At 40.1% G+C, this 18,202-nt stretch overlaps 4 protein-coding genes across 6 annotated transcripts; 2 read left to right on the top strand and 2 right to left on the bottom strand.

The window, feature by feature from the left end:
- Positions 1 to 471: 471 nt before the first annotated feature.
- On the bottom strand, positions 472 to 4,197 carry trmu (tRNA 5-methylaminomethyl-2-thiouridylate methyltransferase). Its single transcript, XM_062382592.1, has 11 exons — positions 3,990 to 4,197; positions 3,700 to 3,865; positions 3,119 to 3,225; positions 2,871 to 2,993; positions 2,594 to 2,766; positions 2,420 to 2,473; positions 2,204 to 2,270; positions 1,898 to 1,998; positions 1,550 to 1,694; positions 1,322 to 1,404; positions 472 to 1,153 (listed from the first exon to the last, which is right to left on the bottom strand). The coding sequence occupies exons 1-11, from the start codon at positions 4,069 to 4,071 to the stop codon at positions 1,004 to 1,006; spliced, it is 1,251 nt and encodes a 416-aa protein (XP_062238576.1). The 5' UTR covers positions 4,072 to 4,197; the 3' UTR covers positions 472 to 1,003.
- A 46-nt stretch (positions 4,198 to 4,243) lies between these two features.
- Positions 4,244 to 8,469, top strand: srr (serine racemase). 2 transcript variants are annotated; one of them, XM_062382594.1, is made up of 7 exons: positions 4,244 to 4,315; positions 4,794 to 4,971; positions 5,059 to 5,240; positions 5,786 to 5,916; positions 6,433 to 6,581; positions 6,679 to 6,768; positions 7,882 to 8,469. In XM_062382594.1, exons 2-7 carry the CDS (start codon positions 4,794 to 4,796, stop codon positions 8,121 to 8,123), a joined length of 972 nt encoding a protein of 323 aa, XP_062238578.1. In that variant the 5' UTR covers positions 4,244 to 4,315; the 3' UTR covers positions 8,124 to 8,469. The 2 variants fall into 2 exon arrangements, with proteins under 2 accessions (XP_062238578.1, XP_062238577.1); XM_062382593.1 differs by lacking the exon at positions 4,244 to 4,315 and having other exon boundaries at positions 4,773 to 4,971.
- Positions 8,470 to 8,828: 359 nt separating this feature from the next.
- On the bottom strand, positions 8,829 to 10,957 carry tprkb (Tp53rk binding protein). 2 transcript variants are annotated; one of them, XM_062382596.1, is made up of 4 exons: positions 10,790 to 10,957; positions 10,490 to 10,612; positions 9,519 to 9,695; positions 8,829 to 9,139 (listed from the first exon to the last, which is right to left on the bottom strand). In XM_062382596.1, the coding sequence occupies exons 1-4, from the start codon at positions 10,853 to 10,855 to the stop codon at positions 9,053 to 9,055; spliced, it is 453 nt and encodes a 150-aa protein (XP_062238580.1). In that variant the 5' UTR covers positions 10,856 to 10,957; the 3' UTR covers positions 8,829 to 9,052. The 2 variants fall into 2 exon arrangements, with proteins under 2 accessions (XP_062238580.1, XP_062238579.1); XM_062382595.1 differs by having other exon boundaries at positions 10,715 to 10,954.
- A 216-nt stretch (positions 10,958 to 11,173) lies between these two features.
- alg10 (ALG10 alpha-1,2-mannosyltransferase) lies at positions 11,174 to 14,837 on the top strand. The gene is made up of 3 exons (XM_062382591.1): positions 11,174 to 11,500; positions 12,033 to 12,230; positions 12,317 to 14,837. The coding sequence occupies exons 1-3, from the start codon at positions 11,336 to 11,338 to the stop codon at positions 13,376 to 13,378; spliced, it is 1,425 nt and encodes a 474-aa protein (XP_062238575.1). The 5' UTR covers positions 11,174 to 11,335; the 3' UTR covers positions 13,379 to 14,837.
- The last annotated feature ends 3,365 nt before the right edge of the window (positions 14,838 to 18,202 follow it).

Genomic DNA, 18,202 nt, shown 5'->3' with positions numbered 1-18,202 from the left:
ACTCACTGAGCAATTTACTGGAAACACTATACTAATCACGGGGTTCAGCCTCCCTCACTCAATATCTTCATATCAACAAGAGGTTGGACACATTTATTTGAGGTTCCGCTCCATGTTGAGATGATGCATCCCATCATTTCTGCAGATTTGTCAGCTGCACACGTGTTATTCGCCTGCCATAATTTACAGAATTTCACATCAGAGGAGACAATGCAAAAAAGGGTTAAGACACTTCGCAGTACATTGTTCTAACTAAAGTGCTTAAGAAGTGAATTCCTTAATTGTAGTTTTGTGACAGTGAATCAAAGAACTTCGCAGAGTCACAGATTACTACAACATCAGATAATATGTCTTGATGTAGCTTTAAGTGTCATGACACATATTTAAAAAAATGCTATGGAGGTTTGCAGTCGGCTCAGAGGCAGAGTGAACATGAGTGACAGTGAGAAAGAAGAGAGGGAGGTATGAATCTGAAGAATATTACAGTTGTTTTAATTTACAGATTAGTCTGATTCCACCAGACTGTGTCATCGTCATGTACAACATCTGTAAATCCACACGTCGCTTGGTTGGCTGACATCTAATCCCACCAGAATCACGAAGAGCTAAAAAAAGCTCCAAATATCAGCTTGAGTTTGTGGACAGTTTTCAATCAACAACAAAAATAAAATATGAAAAATTCTTTAAAAAGTTGAGCGTGATTCAGGTTTAGATTCGTTTTGGGGTGAGTTCTTTTTTTAAAACACATCTTATTTTAGCCCAAGTTTAATAAAAACCTTGAATGTGAAAGATATATTTGAGCAGTGAGCAGACACAGAAGCAACTATTTTGTTCCGTTGTCTTCAACACTGCTGAGATGACAAAGTTGAGCATTAAACAACCCAATCAACTGTTCACAGCCACCTAGGTTTGCCATCAGGGGGACATTTAAGGCCTGTTTTCATGAACAGTGTTGCTCTACCTAATCAGTTGAACAGACCACATCTGGACCTATGAGGTCTTCTCAGCTGGGCGGTTGCGGTGTCAGCTCCTCCCTTTGCCGCGCCGCTGCTATCAACCTTTCTCGGCCCTGCTGGAGTGTGTATTCACTGGGCCCCAGCTGGGTGATCTTCCCACTGCCCAGACACTCGTCCCCTTTGTAGAGCACAGCAAACTGGGGAGGAAAGTCAAACAGTCAAATTATTATTAACGAAAATAATTTGCACCTATAAAACAAAGGAAATGTGTGTTTTTTTTCCCAATATTTTGTTATTGTAACTGGTATAACAGCATCGCCGTAAGCAATTACACTGTAATCTGTAACTGGTATGGGAGTAGTTACCTGTCCAGTAGTCAGAGCTCTGATTGGCTGGGAGAGTGAGATCCAGACAGAGCCGTTCATGTTCAGAGTCACCGTGCAGGGAACTGGAAAATATGGAAGTATTAATTCACAGAACAAGAAAATATTCAACTAAAAAATGTTCAGATAGGTTCTTGAATACAATACTTGAGTTCATGTACTTAGTTACTCCGCACCACTGTGAGCAGACCCTGACAACACAACACTCACTGAGCGGCATCTGGTGGATGAAGCGGAAGTGACAATCCATCATCTTAGTCTTGACAAGTTCAGGGGGCGGGTCCACTGTGAGCCAGTGGAAGCGGTCTGTCCGCACAGTGTCACGGAAAAGAGCTGGGTGATTTGTCGTCGGAGCCTGAACAACACAACATAGTCAGGATTAGATAAATGTGTAGGGAGAGAAACAACAATCACTAAAATGCATGCTGTGTTTGAAAATCAATGAAGAAATCAGCAGTGACAAAAGCAACTAATCACTCCAAATCTAGATCTATAGATCCTGTCTGGTCTAAATGGAGGCTACAACAGAGGGAAAGTAAGATATTTCCCCAATCTCACCACAAACACTTCTCCTGTTGTAATGTCTTTATCCACCACAAACATAGCGTCTCTCTGACCCCCTATCCTCGCCCTCTGGCCCAGCGTCAGAGTGAACCAGCCTGTGTGGACACAAACAGTCAGGAAAACACCAAGTCAGGACAGGATGAAGACTAAACACGAGAACACAGTGGAAAATATATAAACAGAAAAAAGGGATTTATGGTTTGTTTTAATTGGCCTAACATAAGATAGTAAAAGCCAGACATACACACGTCTTGATTTTAGCAGAGATGTTCACACCTTGAGAGTCTCTGAACTACAAACCTTTGTGTGTTCCCAATACTTTCCCATCTTCAATGGAGACAAAGTTTCCTGGTTTCGGTTCTAGATACTGAAAACAAAGTTAACATGTATGTTAAGAAATTATGGCTTCAAATAATTGACTGACAACAAACAGAGGCTCTGGTCCAAAGCAAAGGAAACACTGAAGAAAAAACCCAGGGAAATTGTGATGTGGAACAAATCAAGGAATTTTCTCACCTCTAAAATAAAGTTTTCAAAGTTTCTCTCCCCGATGAAGCAAATGCCCATGCTCTGACAAAAACAAACACATTCAGATAAGTCACAAGATTAATTTAGAATACAATGTTTTTCTAAAACATTTCCCCCTTGTGCTTTTCTGATGATTAATTACATCATTTGTTGGTTGTGTACCTCTTTCTTCTTCAGAATGTGGTGAAACCCTGCTTCAGCAGCAATCTTTTTGACAAACTCTTTGGTGAGTCCAGCGAGCGGGAACATGGTTTGTCGCAAGGCATCCTGGGAGATCTGACTGAGGAAGAAGGTTTGGTCTTTGAGGAGATCTGCTCCTTTGTATAACCTCGCCGCTGATGCAGGACAGACAGAACACAGACCGTCAGTTGGAGGATCTGGCCTTAAAGCCAGAAAATTATCACTGCTAAGTTTTTGCTTGAGATCAGGACCCACTTACGATTTCTGATCTCAAATCGATCTCTGAAAAGCGTGGTGGATGGAGCTATGTGCGTCTGCTGGAAGACATCTTCATCTTCCTGTGACGTTCTGGCATAGTGGCCTGTTGCCATGGCATCCGCACCTTAATCCATAGAAATTAAAAGAATTTGACACTGATTGGTAGGAAATCAAATGAATTAAATAAATAAGTGAAACTAATGTTAAACAGCAGAGATTCAGTGTATGATCTTTGCGTCAACAACATACCCAGAGTGTTGATGGCATACTTGTGAAAATGGTTGAATTTGATGTGCTTGTTGCAAAGTATGTCTGGGTTTGGTGTCCTGCCCTTCTCATACTCTTTCAACAGATAACTGCAAATGGAACAGGACAGATGTGACATGTATAAAACCATAACAACAACAATAATAATAATAAAAATAATAATTAAAGAGGGTGACTCAATATTACAGCATTGGCAAATGCAGGCTGTGCAATAAAATAATATGAATAATCATCACAATTTAATTAACATCAATAGCACCTTATAACAAAAATAAAATAAAAATCTGTTTAAAACATATGTATTGTACACGCAGATTGAGGAGCTATAACACATAACTGATCGACCTAAGTTTTGTAAAATGTTTTGCTATTTATCATTAAAGAGATTTTAAAATCACAATCTTCACTAAGGAGCAAAATTGAGTCTCTGTTGTCTCCAGGAGAACTGGAGCTATAAATTTTATATTTAAAATCAATGCTGAAGACTTCCCTGTTTGCCAAGGCTGTTAAGACATACTTCACCTTGACATCTTAACTCAATGGAGCAGAATAATGGAAAATACCTGAAGACTTCATGCCAGTACTCTTTGACATAGGACACCTGGTGGAAAGGGATGTCCAGAGTGTGACACACTCTGTAGGCGTCCTCACAGTCCTTCTCTGTGGTACACACTCCACTCTCATCCACAGGGTCCCAGTTCTTCATATAAACCCCTGTCACACTGAAGCCTTCACATGAGAGGCAGCAGTCAGAAAATGCATCCACATCTGAAAGACTTTTACTTTTTATGTTTTACTTGTTAATATTTGACATTGGCTTGTTATTTCTCTCTGTGTTGTTGTTTTTTCTCACCTCTTCTCTTCAGTAACAAAGCAGTGACCGAGCTGTCGACGCCGCCGGACATGGCGCACACGACGTGCCTCACTAAACCCATGTTTTCAAAGTAAAATCTTCATTACCACACTGTTGTTGCAGCTGAGGAAAGTTTACACAATTTATACAATTGACACACAGAAGCCGCCATGTTTAGGGTCCGTTTGATTATAACCTCCGTCTGGAAACACCACTCAAACCGGAACCGTAGCGGTGACCGGGGCCGCAGATGTTGTAACACCGTATACAACGCGGAGCTCTCACTTGTTTTTCCGAGAAGAAGAAAAGTCCAAGGAAAAGATAAGGTCGGCAAAAAACACTAAACACGTCAATTCAACGCCTTTTCTGAGATCAAACGCTTTGTCATTTAACGGACTTTGTTGTTCCTCTTATTAAATGTTGAAGTGCTCAAGAATGTGTGTAACTGTTCATCTGACTATTTTTAACTAACCAAAATCCTTCAGACAAATTTTATAGATTTTAACTAATACTATTATAGCTATTTTGTGCAGGGGATCAATGAGAGTTTCAGGGTTAAGTGAGATTCTTACGATAATATATGAATAATAGATAAATAATATATAAAATAAAATGACTATTATTATGTTATAACCCATTAATATACTATATATAATAACATGGCTTATTGGGGCTTGGGAAAGCTAATACAACATTAACAACAATGATAACAATAATAATAATAATAATAATAATAATGATTGATGAATAAAATGGTGCCCAAACAATACAATGGTATTCCTGATGTTTGTGTTTCTGACACAGATGGCTGAGGTGTCGGCAGATGCCGTCACCTTGGATTTGCTGAGAGACGCCAGGGAGACGGTGCGTCTCAGTCCCCTGGGTGTCATCAACACTCCCATGATCCCCTGGTGCCAGACCACCCTGCCTCTCGACGTCGACTGCAACATTCACATCAAACTGGAAAACATGCAGAGAACCGGTGGGAAACACTCTCACTCACAAATGTCTTCTTGCAGTTCTGAGCTGATGTAGTCACACTTGTGTCCGCATGTTTTTTGATTGACAGGGTCCTTTAAAATCAGAGGGGTGGCCAATCAGTTTGCCAGGAGACCAGAGGGCGGTCATTTTGTCACCATGTCTGCAGGGAACTATGGAAAATCGTTTGCATACGCTTCAAAACACTATGGGTCGAGGGGTATGGTGGTGATGCCCGAAACTGCCCCAGTTTCCAGATCCATCCTCATACAGGTCAGAGGTCATCTGATGACTGACAGACAAACAGACAGAAGCAGGATTTGTCAACAGAGGTTAAACCTGAAGAATCACATATAAATGCTACTTTTAAAACAAATAAAAAATCACAAGATGTAATAGGTCAGGAAAGGGACTATATATATATATATATATATATATATATATATATATATGTTATTTTTTATGTTTTATCAGCATGTGCTCAATTTCTCCCTTAAACCCTCAAAAATTATATTTGAAATAATTTAAAGAAGCATCATTTTATATTCAAGTGCTAAGCTAACAGTGGGAAATAATACGTATCAAATGGAACCAATACAAGACACTCATAGCATTACAATTCCACCCTGCTTACATTTTACTTATGAGACCTCAATTTAAAACACTTCCTGGAGAAAACTGTGTGGCTCTCTCTAACTACAGAAGTGTTTCCACAAAATAAGTTGTGGCACTATGAATACCAATTAGATTGTGAGATTGTGATTATTTTCTGAAGCATTCCTTCAGATATGTTTGAACTCATTTGTTCTCGTACTCAGAGCTTTGGGGTCGAGGTTGAGCGAGTTCCCACATCCAGTCTAATGAACGTGGTGAACCGCTGCATTCAGGAGGACAACATGACGTTCCTGCACTCATATGATGACCTAGATCTGATAGCGGGACATGCCAGGTATACTCATTGTCCTTCATACAATCATTCCACCAGGATTGAGGGTGAATTATTGAGCTGGTCTGACAATCGCTAAAAATGTAACGAATGTGCAGGAATCAAAGTCTAAAAGATTAGAACAGAGGATGAACTTTCTAAGGAAACTGAATAATTTTAGAGCAGACCGTCACATCCTACCGCTGTACTACACAGCTGTACTGTAGTGCGTTCTGTCCTACCTACTCTGCAACATTGGAAATATGTAACCACAAGATCATGCCAAACTGGAGCACATGAAAGGCAAAGCAGATCCTCAATGATCCTAATCATTATCTCCAGCTCAAATTCAGAGAGAGTAGTTGGTCAATTTGCAGAATTCTGAAGCAGAAAATGTAAACATCAAGGTACAGCAAATCATTTGTCCCTACAGCAATTACACCACTGAATGAGAAATAGATGGGATTCAAATGGTGAGCTTATTGTGTACACTTTAGTCTATTCTCTGCTCTTGTGTGTTTTTTTTGTGTGTGTGTGTAGTCTGGGTATGGAGGTGCTTGAGGTGGTCTGTGAGCCAGATGTGGTGGTGGTGTGTTGCGGTGGTGGGGGGCTGCTGGCCGGTGTAGCTGCTGCCATCAAACTGTCAGGCTGTGAAAAGACCAGGATCTACGGCGTGGAACCAGAAGGAGGTAAAAACTCACTTGCAGCCGTGTTCAAAGAATCATCTATGACATCAACGGACACCCACTTCCTTAACATTAATTTTGTGTTTGTGTTTAAACTCAGCCTGCACCATGTACAAAAGCTTCATTGAGAAGAAACCAGTGGGAATGGACACCAAGAGCATCGCCTCAGGTCTTGCACCACCTTTTGCAGGTAAGAATAAGTCAACCTTTCGATCATGAAGGTTGCAAATAATATTATGTTGCTTTGCTCTGCTACACCCATGGGTTTCCCTTCATGTGAATCACCTTGAGGTTACTACAGTTTTCTTCCCCTGATAAAAGGTTTGATGGTAGTTTTTCTTTACTCTAGTCGAGGGTTAAGAACAGAGAATGTCACACCTTGTTAAGCCCTATGAGACAAATCACATCTGTTATTTGTGAACATGGGCTATACAAATCGATCAGTTCTTATTTTTTAATAGAAATGGTAAACTGGTCATCAGAAAGGAGAGACAATAACAAAGAGTGGAAGAAATCAACTTTTTTATGATAATAAAACATTAAATCAACATTACAATCTTTCAATGCATTAACTTGCCTGTGTTCCAGTAGAAGTCCATTGCTAACAAAGCCGGATCTGAAAAAGGTTTTTCTTTCATCGGAGTTGATGTATCAGGGTCAGCTATCTGTAAAACTGTGAGAAAATATTCTTTCACACTAGCCGCGCCTCTGGGTACGATTTCAAAGACATGGTTCTGAATATATATTTAAGAACTTCAAGGATTTTTAGGGGCTGATGCTAATGCTAATAGTACAGAGTAAAGCATTTTTAGTACCTATATATACAGTCTATATGTATTTAAAAACGTGTCTTTGATTGCTAAGATTTCATTATCAACTTCTTACAAAGAAATGTAAGTGAGGCTTGATATTTTACACTTTAACCATAAAATAGTTAGAAAGCTGTAATTATAAATACAACTATCATTGAAAAAGAGGGAAAATTTATAGAAATGCTGATCATCGTTGAAAGTCTCATATCAGCTGATTTTTACTGGTCAGCTGTTTACCAGTCATATATACCTATTACTGACTCACATCTCTTTGCCATGGAGGTGTGGTCACGGTGTGAAATACTTTTACTGTAATATGCTTTTGTACCAGAAATATTACTGTAGCACCAAAGTTTTGTAATATTCATTATTTGGGAAAGAACAAATTGTCTTATCATAATATTCAGCCAAAAAATAAGTCAATAAAAAGTCAATGAAAAACAGACTTTTCTGTTGAATGAATGTCACTGATCCTGAACTCTGGCTCCCAGGCAGGCTTCCATACGAGTTGTGCCAGCGCTTCGTGGAGGCGATTGTCCTGGTGAGCGATGAGGAGCTACAGGTGGCGGTGACCACCCTCTACAGGTCAGGACTGGTGGTGGAGCCGTCTGGCTCGGCTGCCTTCGCTGCCATCGTTAACAACAAGATCCCTGAGCTGGAGGGGAAGAATGTCGTGTGCATCCTCAGCGGAGGCAACATCGGAAAGGACGAGCTCGCGAACTTCCCAGACTGACAAGACGTCTGTCAGCTCCTCATCATGTGACTGATCCTGACCAGTTTGAGCCAATGTTTTGCTGCTGAGAAGAAATCAAGGACTAATCGAATGATAAACTGAGTTTACGCTGCATCTCTTTGTTTGCATTTAAAGTGGTACTTTTCAAGTAAATCAATTCATTTAATTTCAATGGAAGGTTAGTTTTCTGAAATGAATGGAAATATAGTCTATTTTAATAAACAATCTCATGTCATTTTATTTTGACTATGTAAATGTTTTTTGTCCTCAGAAAAGCTGAGATTGCAAATCAAGGTTTGAAGTGTGCAAACTTTTAGCGTATGAAAATAAACACCCACGGCCGTGACGCTCTGATATTTTTACTTTAAATTGTTCTTTAAACCTATCAAGGTGATTCAGAAGAACAAATCTGTAGCAAATACACATCTGCCAAAAGCTGCATCCAGGACTGAGCTAATATTTGGCCCAAACCACTTTGATTGTTACCCCTGCTGGTATGAGAGCGGCTTTTACAAATGTCCCTTTTATAAAAAATCCCTCAAATGTGTCACTTTAACAAGAAGCTTTTAAATTTGATGTAGGAACTAGTGATGCTTAATAATGGGTTGCAAATATCCTCAAAACTTTCTTCCGTATGTCTTAGTGTCTAACTATGATGTTATAAATTATCAAATAAAAAGGAATCAAGAAAAGTCCATGAAAAGATTTAGGAAAAATAAGATATATTCAGCTCACATAGGAGAAATCTTTTCCACAGCTGATATACAGTTCAGTTTGCAATGAAAACAAGAAAGACGGTGTTTGCCGGCTTGGGACAATGAAGTGAAATAACTGTATCAAGAAAGAACCATCTTAACTTTGCTTTTATGAAAAAATGCAACAAGTGTTCAGTAAGAAAAGTTGTGTCCTGCTCTTATTTCTTGTTGTAGCTACATGACGTCCTTGGTGGCCATTCTGCAGATGACCGCATCAAGTAGAGTCCCACACGTCTCCTCCTGAGGACAAACTTTATACAACTGGTATGGAGACAGAAAAAGGGAGTAGGATTTTTAAAATGCTTCTGAAATCAACCAGTAACTTCAAGAGAGCAAACATCCAGGTCCACAAATACATGGATTGAGTGGAGAGGAGAGGAGAGGAAAACCCATTTTGTAATCAAATCTGCTACGTAACTTATAATTTTCAATCAATAATGTCCATGTAATTAACAGTTAGTAATCAAATATGCAGAGAAATAAATCTGTATATTCGGCTTATCTTATATGTAGTATATTTTTATAACATACATATCATATTATGTATATTAAGTAATTGTCCAGTCAAACTCACACAGAAGCACGTATTAGTAAATATGCTGTGGAATGAATCAAATGATTTTAAGGGTTGAAGTTGAACCTTTCTGATGTTTGCAGAGTCCGACAATGAGGAAAGCTCTTCCACTGGAACCTGTCGTCCGTCCACCTTGGTCACAATGTCTTCAACAAGCTGCGACTCGTTTTTGTCATGAACCATGACCACCATCACAGAGTCATCACCATCTGAGATCCCAAACCTCTTAAAGGCCTCAGAGATCTGTTTTATGAAAGAAAGGCAAAATACAAAGTGAATGAGACAACAGTGCACAGACCTGTGTTAACGCTACTTATCATTACCTGACTACACTTGAAAACTTTGAAGAGACGCAAAATGACTCAACAAGAGTTGAAAAAGTCAGAAAGAGTGTTTCTGCTGGTTTATGGTCATTATGAACAGATAAGAAGGAATATCAGAGACTCAGAGGTTTACCCCCACGGTATCTCTCAAACTACAGGAGGACACAGTTGGTATTCATAGTCTTGTTCGTAGTTCTATTAAATGCGAAAATACCTGTATCGTAGCACATGGATACAAACGTGCATGCTACCAACAGAGTTTTCTGACACAGAAATGTAACTAATTTGAAGTGAAGTATTGATAAATTCATGTCACCATAATCAAGATATACAGAAACATATTCAAGACCTACTACTGCATAGTATTTTAACATCTCTAAGTCATTTAAATGACTCAAATTTAAATGATTGAAAAGTTATCACAAAATGTCACAAAGTTAAAGAAGGACCACAAAGACAAAACAACTAAATAGAGATGCCACAAAATGTTTGTAGTCAACCTGTGTGTGTTGTGTGCGACTAAATAATATGCTCATGTAATCCTAAGGGTCCAAAGTCCTGAAAATACTCCAGATCTCTTTAAGTAATATTGGTTGCCCACAGAAGATAAACAATCAGGAAAATGAATGAACGATACCGTGGAAAAGAGGAGACAGAGACTGAGACTAAGTGTGTGTGGGTCATGCACAGGCATCAAAACAGGAGTGTACTGACTTTATTAGTCGGTGACAGGTTGAAGATTATCTCTGAGTTCAGACTCCTTGTCTTCATTTTCCCAGTGTTCTGCAGGTGAACAGCTTTGTTGGCAGCGACCAGCACCTGGAGAGGATGCACCAGCTGTAGATGAGAAAAGACAGCAGATTGTAGTCAATATGCACACAAAAAATGAACATGTGACACGTCAGCGTTTTATGAGATCTTCGCTAAAAATTGTTCTACCATCGTGGGGTTGATCAGAGCTGCGTTTATTTGACCGTCCACTGCAATCTGTCTGAGCTCTGCGGCGTTTTTCACCTCTTGAAAAAGGACCTGAGTCACTTTGCGATCGGGGAAAAGCTCCAGCTCGTGTGTGTGATGCATGTTGAAAAGATTCGAGAGGAAATGTAGGAGAATCCTGACAAGAAGGGAACCGATGTTCACGTGAGGTCTACGCACTGCGGGAACCAAAACATGGTGACGCCGCTCCACCGGAAGTTTAGGAAAGTAGAGGGGAAATCACCACAAAGTAAACAAATGTTGTCTAGAATTACGTTTTAAAAATGTATTTATCACATAGATGAATTTACTTGTCAATTAACGATTAAATAATGCCGATAAACAACGTCACGCAGCCTAGGAACTAACGATTAAAGATGAGTTTCGTACCGAGCGTGTTTCAGAAACGTACCGTCCAGCTGACACAGATCTCTTCCGTTTATAACAAACAACAACAGTGACTTTGAGCAGTTCCTATATGATCAGTGGCTGTGCGGGGATTTTAACACGCGGGGGTCGTCGTTATGCGTCCAATGCATCATCACATTTAACTTCTGGACATCATTCACTGTTAAGCCGTCAAACATGGAGAAATTTGAAGGCTACATCTTCACCGCACTGTGCAGCAGCAACTTCCTTATCTCCTGCCTGCTGTTCTCCGCAGTGACCCGGGAGCAGAGGCTGCCCTACATGGACGAGGTGTTCCACGTCCCGCAGGCGCAGAAATACTGTCAGGGCAGATTCAATGAGGTAAAGCGGGTTTTTCTCCGAGGCCAGTCCGCCATTGTTCATAATCCTGTCGTTAATCGTGGTGCAAGGACTTAATCTCCGTGTCCTACATACATTGGATGATGGTGTCAGTGTGTATGTGACTGAGAGTGAAGCAGTATAAAGCCGGGATAGATTTATGAATCGTATTTTAAAAACATGATGTAGTTCACACAAAAGCACAATCCTTCACATCCAGTAGAGAACAGCAGAGTAAACAATTTGCAGCAGATTGCTTTTGACCTTGTATGGAACTGATACTTTTTATCGTTGATGTATGGCCTTGCTCTGGTTAAACCCTTTGAAAATCAAGTAGGTACAGAGAATGAATGACTGAGAACTTCTTTCATGATTTAGTTTGAAGGTCACACCTGAAGAAGAGTTCAAACAAATATAATAGGAATGTGCAACACGTACTTCCTTTAAATGGCTGAAAATTTGTTTATTAAGTTTTTAATGTTCATGTTTGAAATGGGTGGAGCGCCCCTTTAACATGTTTCTGATCCTGATGCAGTGGGACCCGATGATCACCACCCTCCCGGGCCTGTACCTCATCACCGTGGGAGTCATCAAGCCCGTGGTGTGGCTGGCTGACCTGACAGGCGCGGTTGTATGTTCCACGGCGATGCTGCGCTTCGTCAACCTGCTCTTCAACTGTGGCATCCTTTACCTGCTCTACCTGCTCATCTGCAAGCTGCACCTCAAGGAGAAGGTTAGACCAGACCCAGAGCACTGTGAAGTTATCATGCCTGACTTTTGTCATTTTCTTGTTTTCCTGATACATTTCTTCTCTTCCAGACACGAACAACCTCACGCCGCATCCTGTCAGCGTTGTCTCTCTCAACCTTCCCTGTGCTCTACTTCTTCAACTTCCTCTACTACACCGATGCCGGATCTACTTTCTTCATCCTCTTCACCTACCTCATGACTCTCTACGGTTGCCACAAGGCCTCAGCGCTCCTGGGTGTGTGCTCCGTGCTCTTCCGCCAGACCAACATCATCTGGGTGGCGTTCTGCGCAGGCACGCTGGTGGCTGCCAAAATGGATGAAGCCTGGCGGGTGGAGCATTCGAAAAAAAGGGATGAGAAGTCTCCGCCATCCCAAGTTCCTCTGACATTAAGCGGGGCAAGGAAAATAATACTATTCACAATGGAGTTCCTCACGTCACCCAGTAACGTGAAGTCAGTGCTGCTGGTGGCGTGGCCATATGCACTGGTCGGCCTTGGTTTCGTGGGGTTCGGTGTGCTGAATGATGGGATCGTGGTTGGTGACAGGACGAGCCACGAGGCTTGCCTCAATTTTCCTCAGCTCTTCTACTTCCTCTCCTTCACCCTCTTCTTCTCGCTCCCCGTCTCACTTTGTCACCAACGCGTCCTCCAGTTCCTGCAGTCCCTGAAAAAACAGCCTCTGCTCTTCCTCTTCATCACCGGCGTCTCATTGCTACTGGTGTGGAATTTCACCTTCGTCCACAAGTACCTCTTGGCAGATAACCGCCATTTCCCCTTCTACGTGTGGAGGAAGCTTTACCAGAGTCACGAGCTGGTACGCTTCCTCCTTGTCCCTGTGTACGTGTTCGCTGGGTGGAATTTTCTGGACTCCTTAAGGTCGCGCTCACTCTTCTGGAGTTTGGCGTTCCTGGCGTGCCTCCTGGCCGCCACGGTGCCCCAGAAGCTGCTGGAGTTCAGATACTTCATTGTCCCCTACCTGATGTACCGCCTGCACATGCCCCTCCCTTCTCTTCCCAGACTCGGAGTGGAGTTTGCCCTCTACACGGTGGTCAATGCTGCCACGATTTACATTTTCATCACTAAGACTTTCCACTGGCCAGACAGCCCAGCCACGCAGAGATTCATGTGGTGAAGACTAGAGGCGAGTGAGGTAGTGCTTCTGGTGTCAGATATCAGGAGGTGCTGGACTCAAACATCGATTGGCGTCAAAGGATTTTCCCAGAGAAGCACAACACACGTGACATCTCAAAAGTCACAGCAAAACCTCTGTTACATCTCAGTGACAGACAAAGATGGCTCATATATTCCTGTCATTTCTGTTCAACTGGTGTTTCATACACAGTTCAGCTACAATATTCGCTTGACTACAGCTTGTACTGATCTAGCATCGTGATATTTAAAATTAAAAGTAGAGTGGAACTCAGTAGAGCAAATACTGATGCCTACGGCCCTTAAATTCAATCAAGCAGCACTGGATCACACATAGATATCCGACCCCTAACAATGCCTGGCGTTTTCTCATAAAGATTTCTGCGTTATTTCTGGAGACATTCACAAATATGTTAAATATCTTGCAATGTTAAAGAAAGTGAAATGGCATTCCTGGTTCAACCACCTTAATTAAATCCGTTCAAAAAGTTAATGGCTTCCTCTTTTGCTCATGTGCCACTTTTCCACCAAGTCTCAATAAAATCCGTTCAGTATCTTTGGCTTAATAGACTTTGGTGTAGGTAATGACTGAAAAACTGCATAACACTTAAATGTCCAGGTTTTTAGGCTTATAATGTATTTTCACTGACAAAGACTCCAAACCTACTACAAAGTCTGCCAGTTCACTGTGAATCAGTTCAAAGTTACATGAACAAGACAAAGAATATTCAAAGTATTCATTTTCTACTGAACCTGAGCTCTTTGTTGTTTAACTGTTGATTCTTCTCCAGGGTAGAAAACATATAATGTATTTTGTTTTTTTGCAGGTGTTTTTCTTATGGTGAGCAGTTTTGTACTGTAAATATTGTGCAGCTCTATGAATCAATGACTGTTGACATGAAATATGAAAAATAAAGAGACCAAAAATGACACAGCCATATAGAATAAATAAAGTGTGTTGTATTGAATGAATTCTTTTTGCTTTTTGGAAGGGAAGAACACACATAATTGACGGACAACTTTATTATTGTTATTTTATTATTAATGGACTCAATTCAACAAATGTAATATCCTTTGTTTTGTAACTTGATTAGTACTTTGCCAAGCCATAGGGACCCAGCAGAGGTGTTTCAGAAACGTGCTCATTAAAGTGTTTGTGTCTTGATTTTTAATTGTTTATTGTTTTTTTTTACGTTTTGTGGTTTAATTGCAACAGATGATGTCATCCCGAGTTCGGTGTGTTTCTGCCCAGTTAACTAACTTCTCTGATTTATTCAGTGTAATTCCTCATCTGTGTGTTTCAAATGTATCTGCGTCTTGTTGCTGTGTCTGTGTTTACCTATTTTCTGCCTATGTACCACACTTCCTTTCCATCCAGCTGTTTGCTGCTCCCCTGCTGATACAATCTTATGTTAAGATTTTAATAAAATGACTCACCAATACAGACTCTTACATTTTTTTTAAATAGTACATACACATGTGAATACAGTGTTTATTAAAATTAAAAGTGTGTTTCATCATATTTTTCTTACAGTTCATATTAGACAGGAAAGTTGTGTATAGAGAGTAGCTATGCCTATTGAACAGATCTTCATATGTACAGCAAAAATGGGAAATTCTTACTCAGCTTGTCCTTCATTTACACAAGATTAAACCCAAAAATAAGATAACACAAAAATAATTAAAAAAAACAAAACACAGCTGTTTAAATAAGCTTGAAGTCGATTCACATGTTCAAAGATTTTTAAATGTGACTCCTGTTTTGAGCCCTGACTTACACGTTACTGCCAAACCTGGACCCTAGATGGTGCTATAAGACAAAGTTTAATATTCCTATTGAAGAGAACACGTAATTTAACCTGAAGATGAAAAACAATAAAACTCAATCTAAACAAACGACGGACAAAGATTAAACCCAGGTGGCCCGATCTCATAATAAGAATCCTCGGTATGTGATCATAATAATAATTATAACATGGATTGATTGCTTTGTTGCTCGTGTACTTCGGAGTGATCTTCATTACGTTGGAAGTGAAAAGCTCAAGTGGGAGGAAGAGGCAAACAAGTGGCACGATGACTGCTCTCCATCTGACCCATATCACGCAGTTTCTAATTACATCAAGCAGCGTGGGGCCGGCTCACAGGAGAGACTTTCATAAAATCAAACTGGGATGATTATACAAATGTTGATTACACAGTCAGAAGGACCTACCGTCTGTAGAGTTTGAGTGTTCACAGGGGAAATGACTTGGTAAATACAGTATTTTAGCTCTCTCTCTCTCTCTCTCTCTCTCTCTCTCTCTCTCTCTCAGATTCCCACGTCTAAATCAAACTGGAAACACGATTACGGACTTGTTCTTTTAACGGTCAGAAATGTTCACTTTCTGTCAGTGACTCTCGTTTTATGTTGTTTCTACACTTTATGGAGAGAGGCTGCAAAGCCGAAGCTGCTATATTCATATCATAATTATCACAATCATGTTATAATATATAATTAATCACATAATTATAAATGTGACTGGAAAACAATCAATCGACAAGTCTCAGCTTTTTCCCACTATCTAGAAATAAAGCCACAATACTCCTCATATGGGTGCATTTGGAGCCATATCTACATCAGACTTAATAAACAATCATCAGTGTGATAGGAGCAAACTAAAATGACATAAACATCTTTGAGAAAAATATAACAATATTATCATGGTCAATGTCTCATTCACTAACATGGAGGGACTTATGACTGAAAGGCTTTGGCTTCACTCCATGTTTTACATTTTCTCATCTTTATTTCTCTGGTTCTGAGCTGTTGTCAGGCAACAGCTGAAACTTGAGAAAGTTGCCAGTCGTGGGAAAGAAAGAAATCCAGTACACAAACATCTGTAAAATGCCAAATTATTGTTAGTGGACTTTGTGTTTTGCAAGATTTAACAATCAAATTGCAGGTGTTGGTATTGGTGGATTGTTTTAACCTGAGGCAGAGCGAAATTGGCTGTTCCCTCCTGATTCCAATCTTTGTGCAAAGTGTAGCCAAACGGCTGTAGCAACAAATGTGGGAGAGAGATTCGGGAATAATAATGTTTATTTTGTTCTTTAGCAGCTAAACGTTGTTTATAGCAGATTTATGGATTTACCGGTTGTAAATTGGATTTGTTGTGAGCATATGTTTGTCAGAGATACTCGTCTGTACAAGTTGCTCACATAAAACTAGGTTAGTTATTAGATTTGATATTTTCACATGCACACACACTAATATTTTTGCATTAGAGCAAAGCACACTTTTTTGTTTTTCATATCTCCATCCTACAAACACACACACACACACACACACACACACACACACACACACACACATTTAGTTTGTGTAAGTGTCGGAGACTCTGAACCATTAATTAGAAGAGGAGCCTCCAGAAACAGCCTTTTGTTTCCTGGACCCAAAGGTGAGGACAAAAAAGCACAGAAAGACACAGAGACACAATTGTTTCTTAGATTTAATCAAGATTTGCTCTCTGTATAAAAGTTGCAGGAGCAGAGAAATAATTAGGGTAAGCCATCTGGAGGAGGAGGTGGAGAGGTACAAGGAGCCGGAGGGATGTATAGACAGAATGAGAGAACAGGGAAAATCTTGTTACACATGAGACGCCTCGTTTGTTGAAGTTGCTGTTCAGGTTTTAAAAAGGCACATTAACTGTTTTTTTTGTCATGGTTCCCACTTCTACCAGTGAATCTGCCAGTCACTAACTTATTATTTATAATATTTCAGACCCAGCCACCGCTCTGCTCAGTGTCCCACCAGCCTGACGCTCCAGTGTCCTCACAGCCAAACTCTCCAGACCATAGTTTGCTCATCTGCCTGATTCCTGTTCCTGACTGTTTGCCTGTCTGACTAATATTCATTCATTGTGTTGTTGTCTCTCTGCTTTTGCCCCGTCTGTTTGCCTGTTTGTGTTTCTGTCACTAGGATTACTCAAAATCTATACCAAACACATTTCCATGAAACTCGGATGGTACATGGGTCAAGAAAAGAACCATTCAATTTTGAGGCAGATCCAGGATTTGGTTTTTGTTCTTCAATGACCCCACCCTTTCCCCCCACAACCCCAGACCGCAGGAATGGAAATCAAGTAGCAAAAATGAAAGTAGAAATAATTCGAAAAAATAACCTAAAAGCACCTATTATTAAAAACACCATTTACTGGGAGAGGTTGTGATGACGTTTGCCTCAATAGCAGCCATATGTGTGTGAAGTTCAAGTAGTTATAACACTGTCACTCATGGAATGTTACACAAATGCATGACTGATGATGCGGGTAACATAAACTAAATGAGATGATATGCTGGTTGCGGATGAAAGAGCAGATCTAAGATTAGTTTTATTTCACCTTCTTGAGTAAATTATCTGGCTATAATTTCTTAACATGTGATATTTCTTGCTTACGAGTTCTCCATTTTATTCTTTATGTGTGAATGTCACAGTGCTTGTATCAAATATTACTTTGCGTGTTGGCTTAATCAGGTTGAGACTTCTTTGTTTTCCACCACTTGATTATTTACATAGTTATAATGAATGACTCAAATTCACGGAGCTGTTTCCCATGGATAAGTTATTACTTTTGAGGCAAGTAGAGTAAATAATTCAACTCACAGTTTTCTGCCCACTGTTCACAACTCAGTTAACTTTCATGGTATTTTGTGATGACTGATCTCCCTCTTATTAAAAGTACTCGACAACATCCTACAAGTGTAGAAAACAAAATGAAACACATTGCAAAAGATACAGGGTTTACAAAAATAACATAATACACTGAAA

The sequence above is a fragment of the Platichthys flesus genome, chromosome 23, assembly GCF_949316205.1.
Source record: "Platichthys flesus chromosome 23, fPlaFle2.1, whole genome shotgun sequence".
Classification (NCBI taxonomy): Eukaryota; Metazoa; Chordata; class Actinopteri; order Pleuronectiformes; family Pleuronectidae; genus Platichthys; species Platichthys flesus.
Note: the sequence above shows the minus strand (reverse complement) of the source record. Positions and strands in the feature narration are given on the sequence as shown.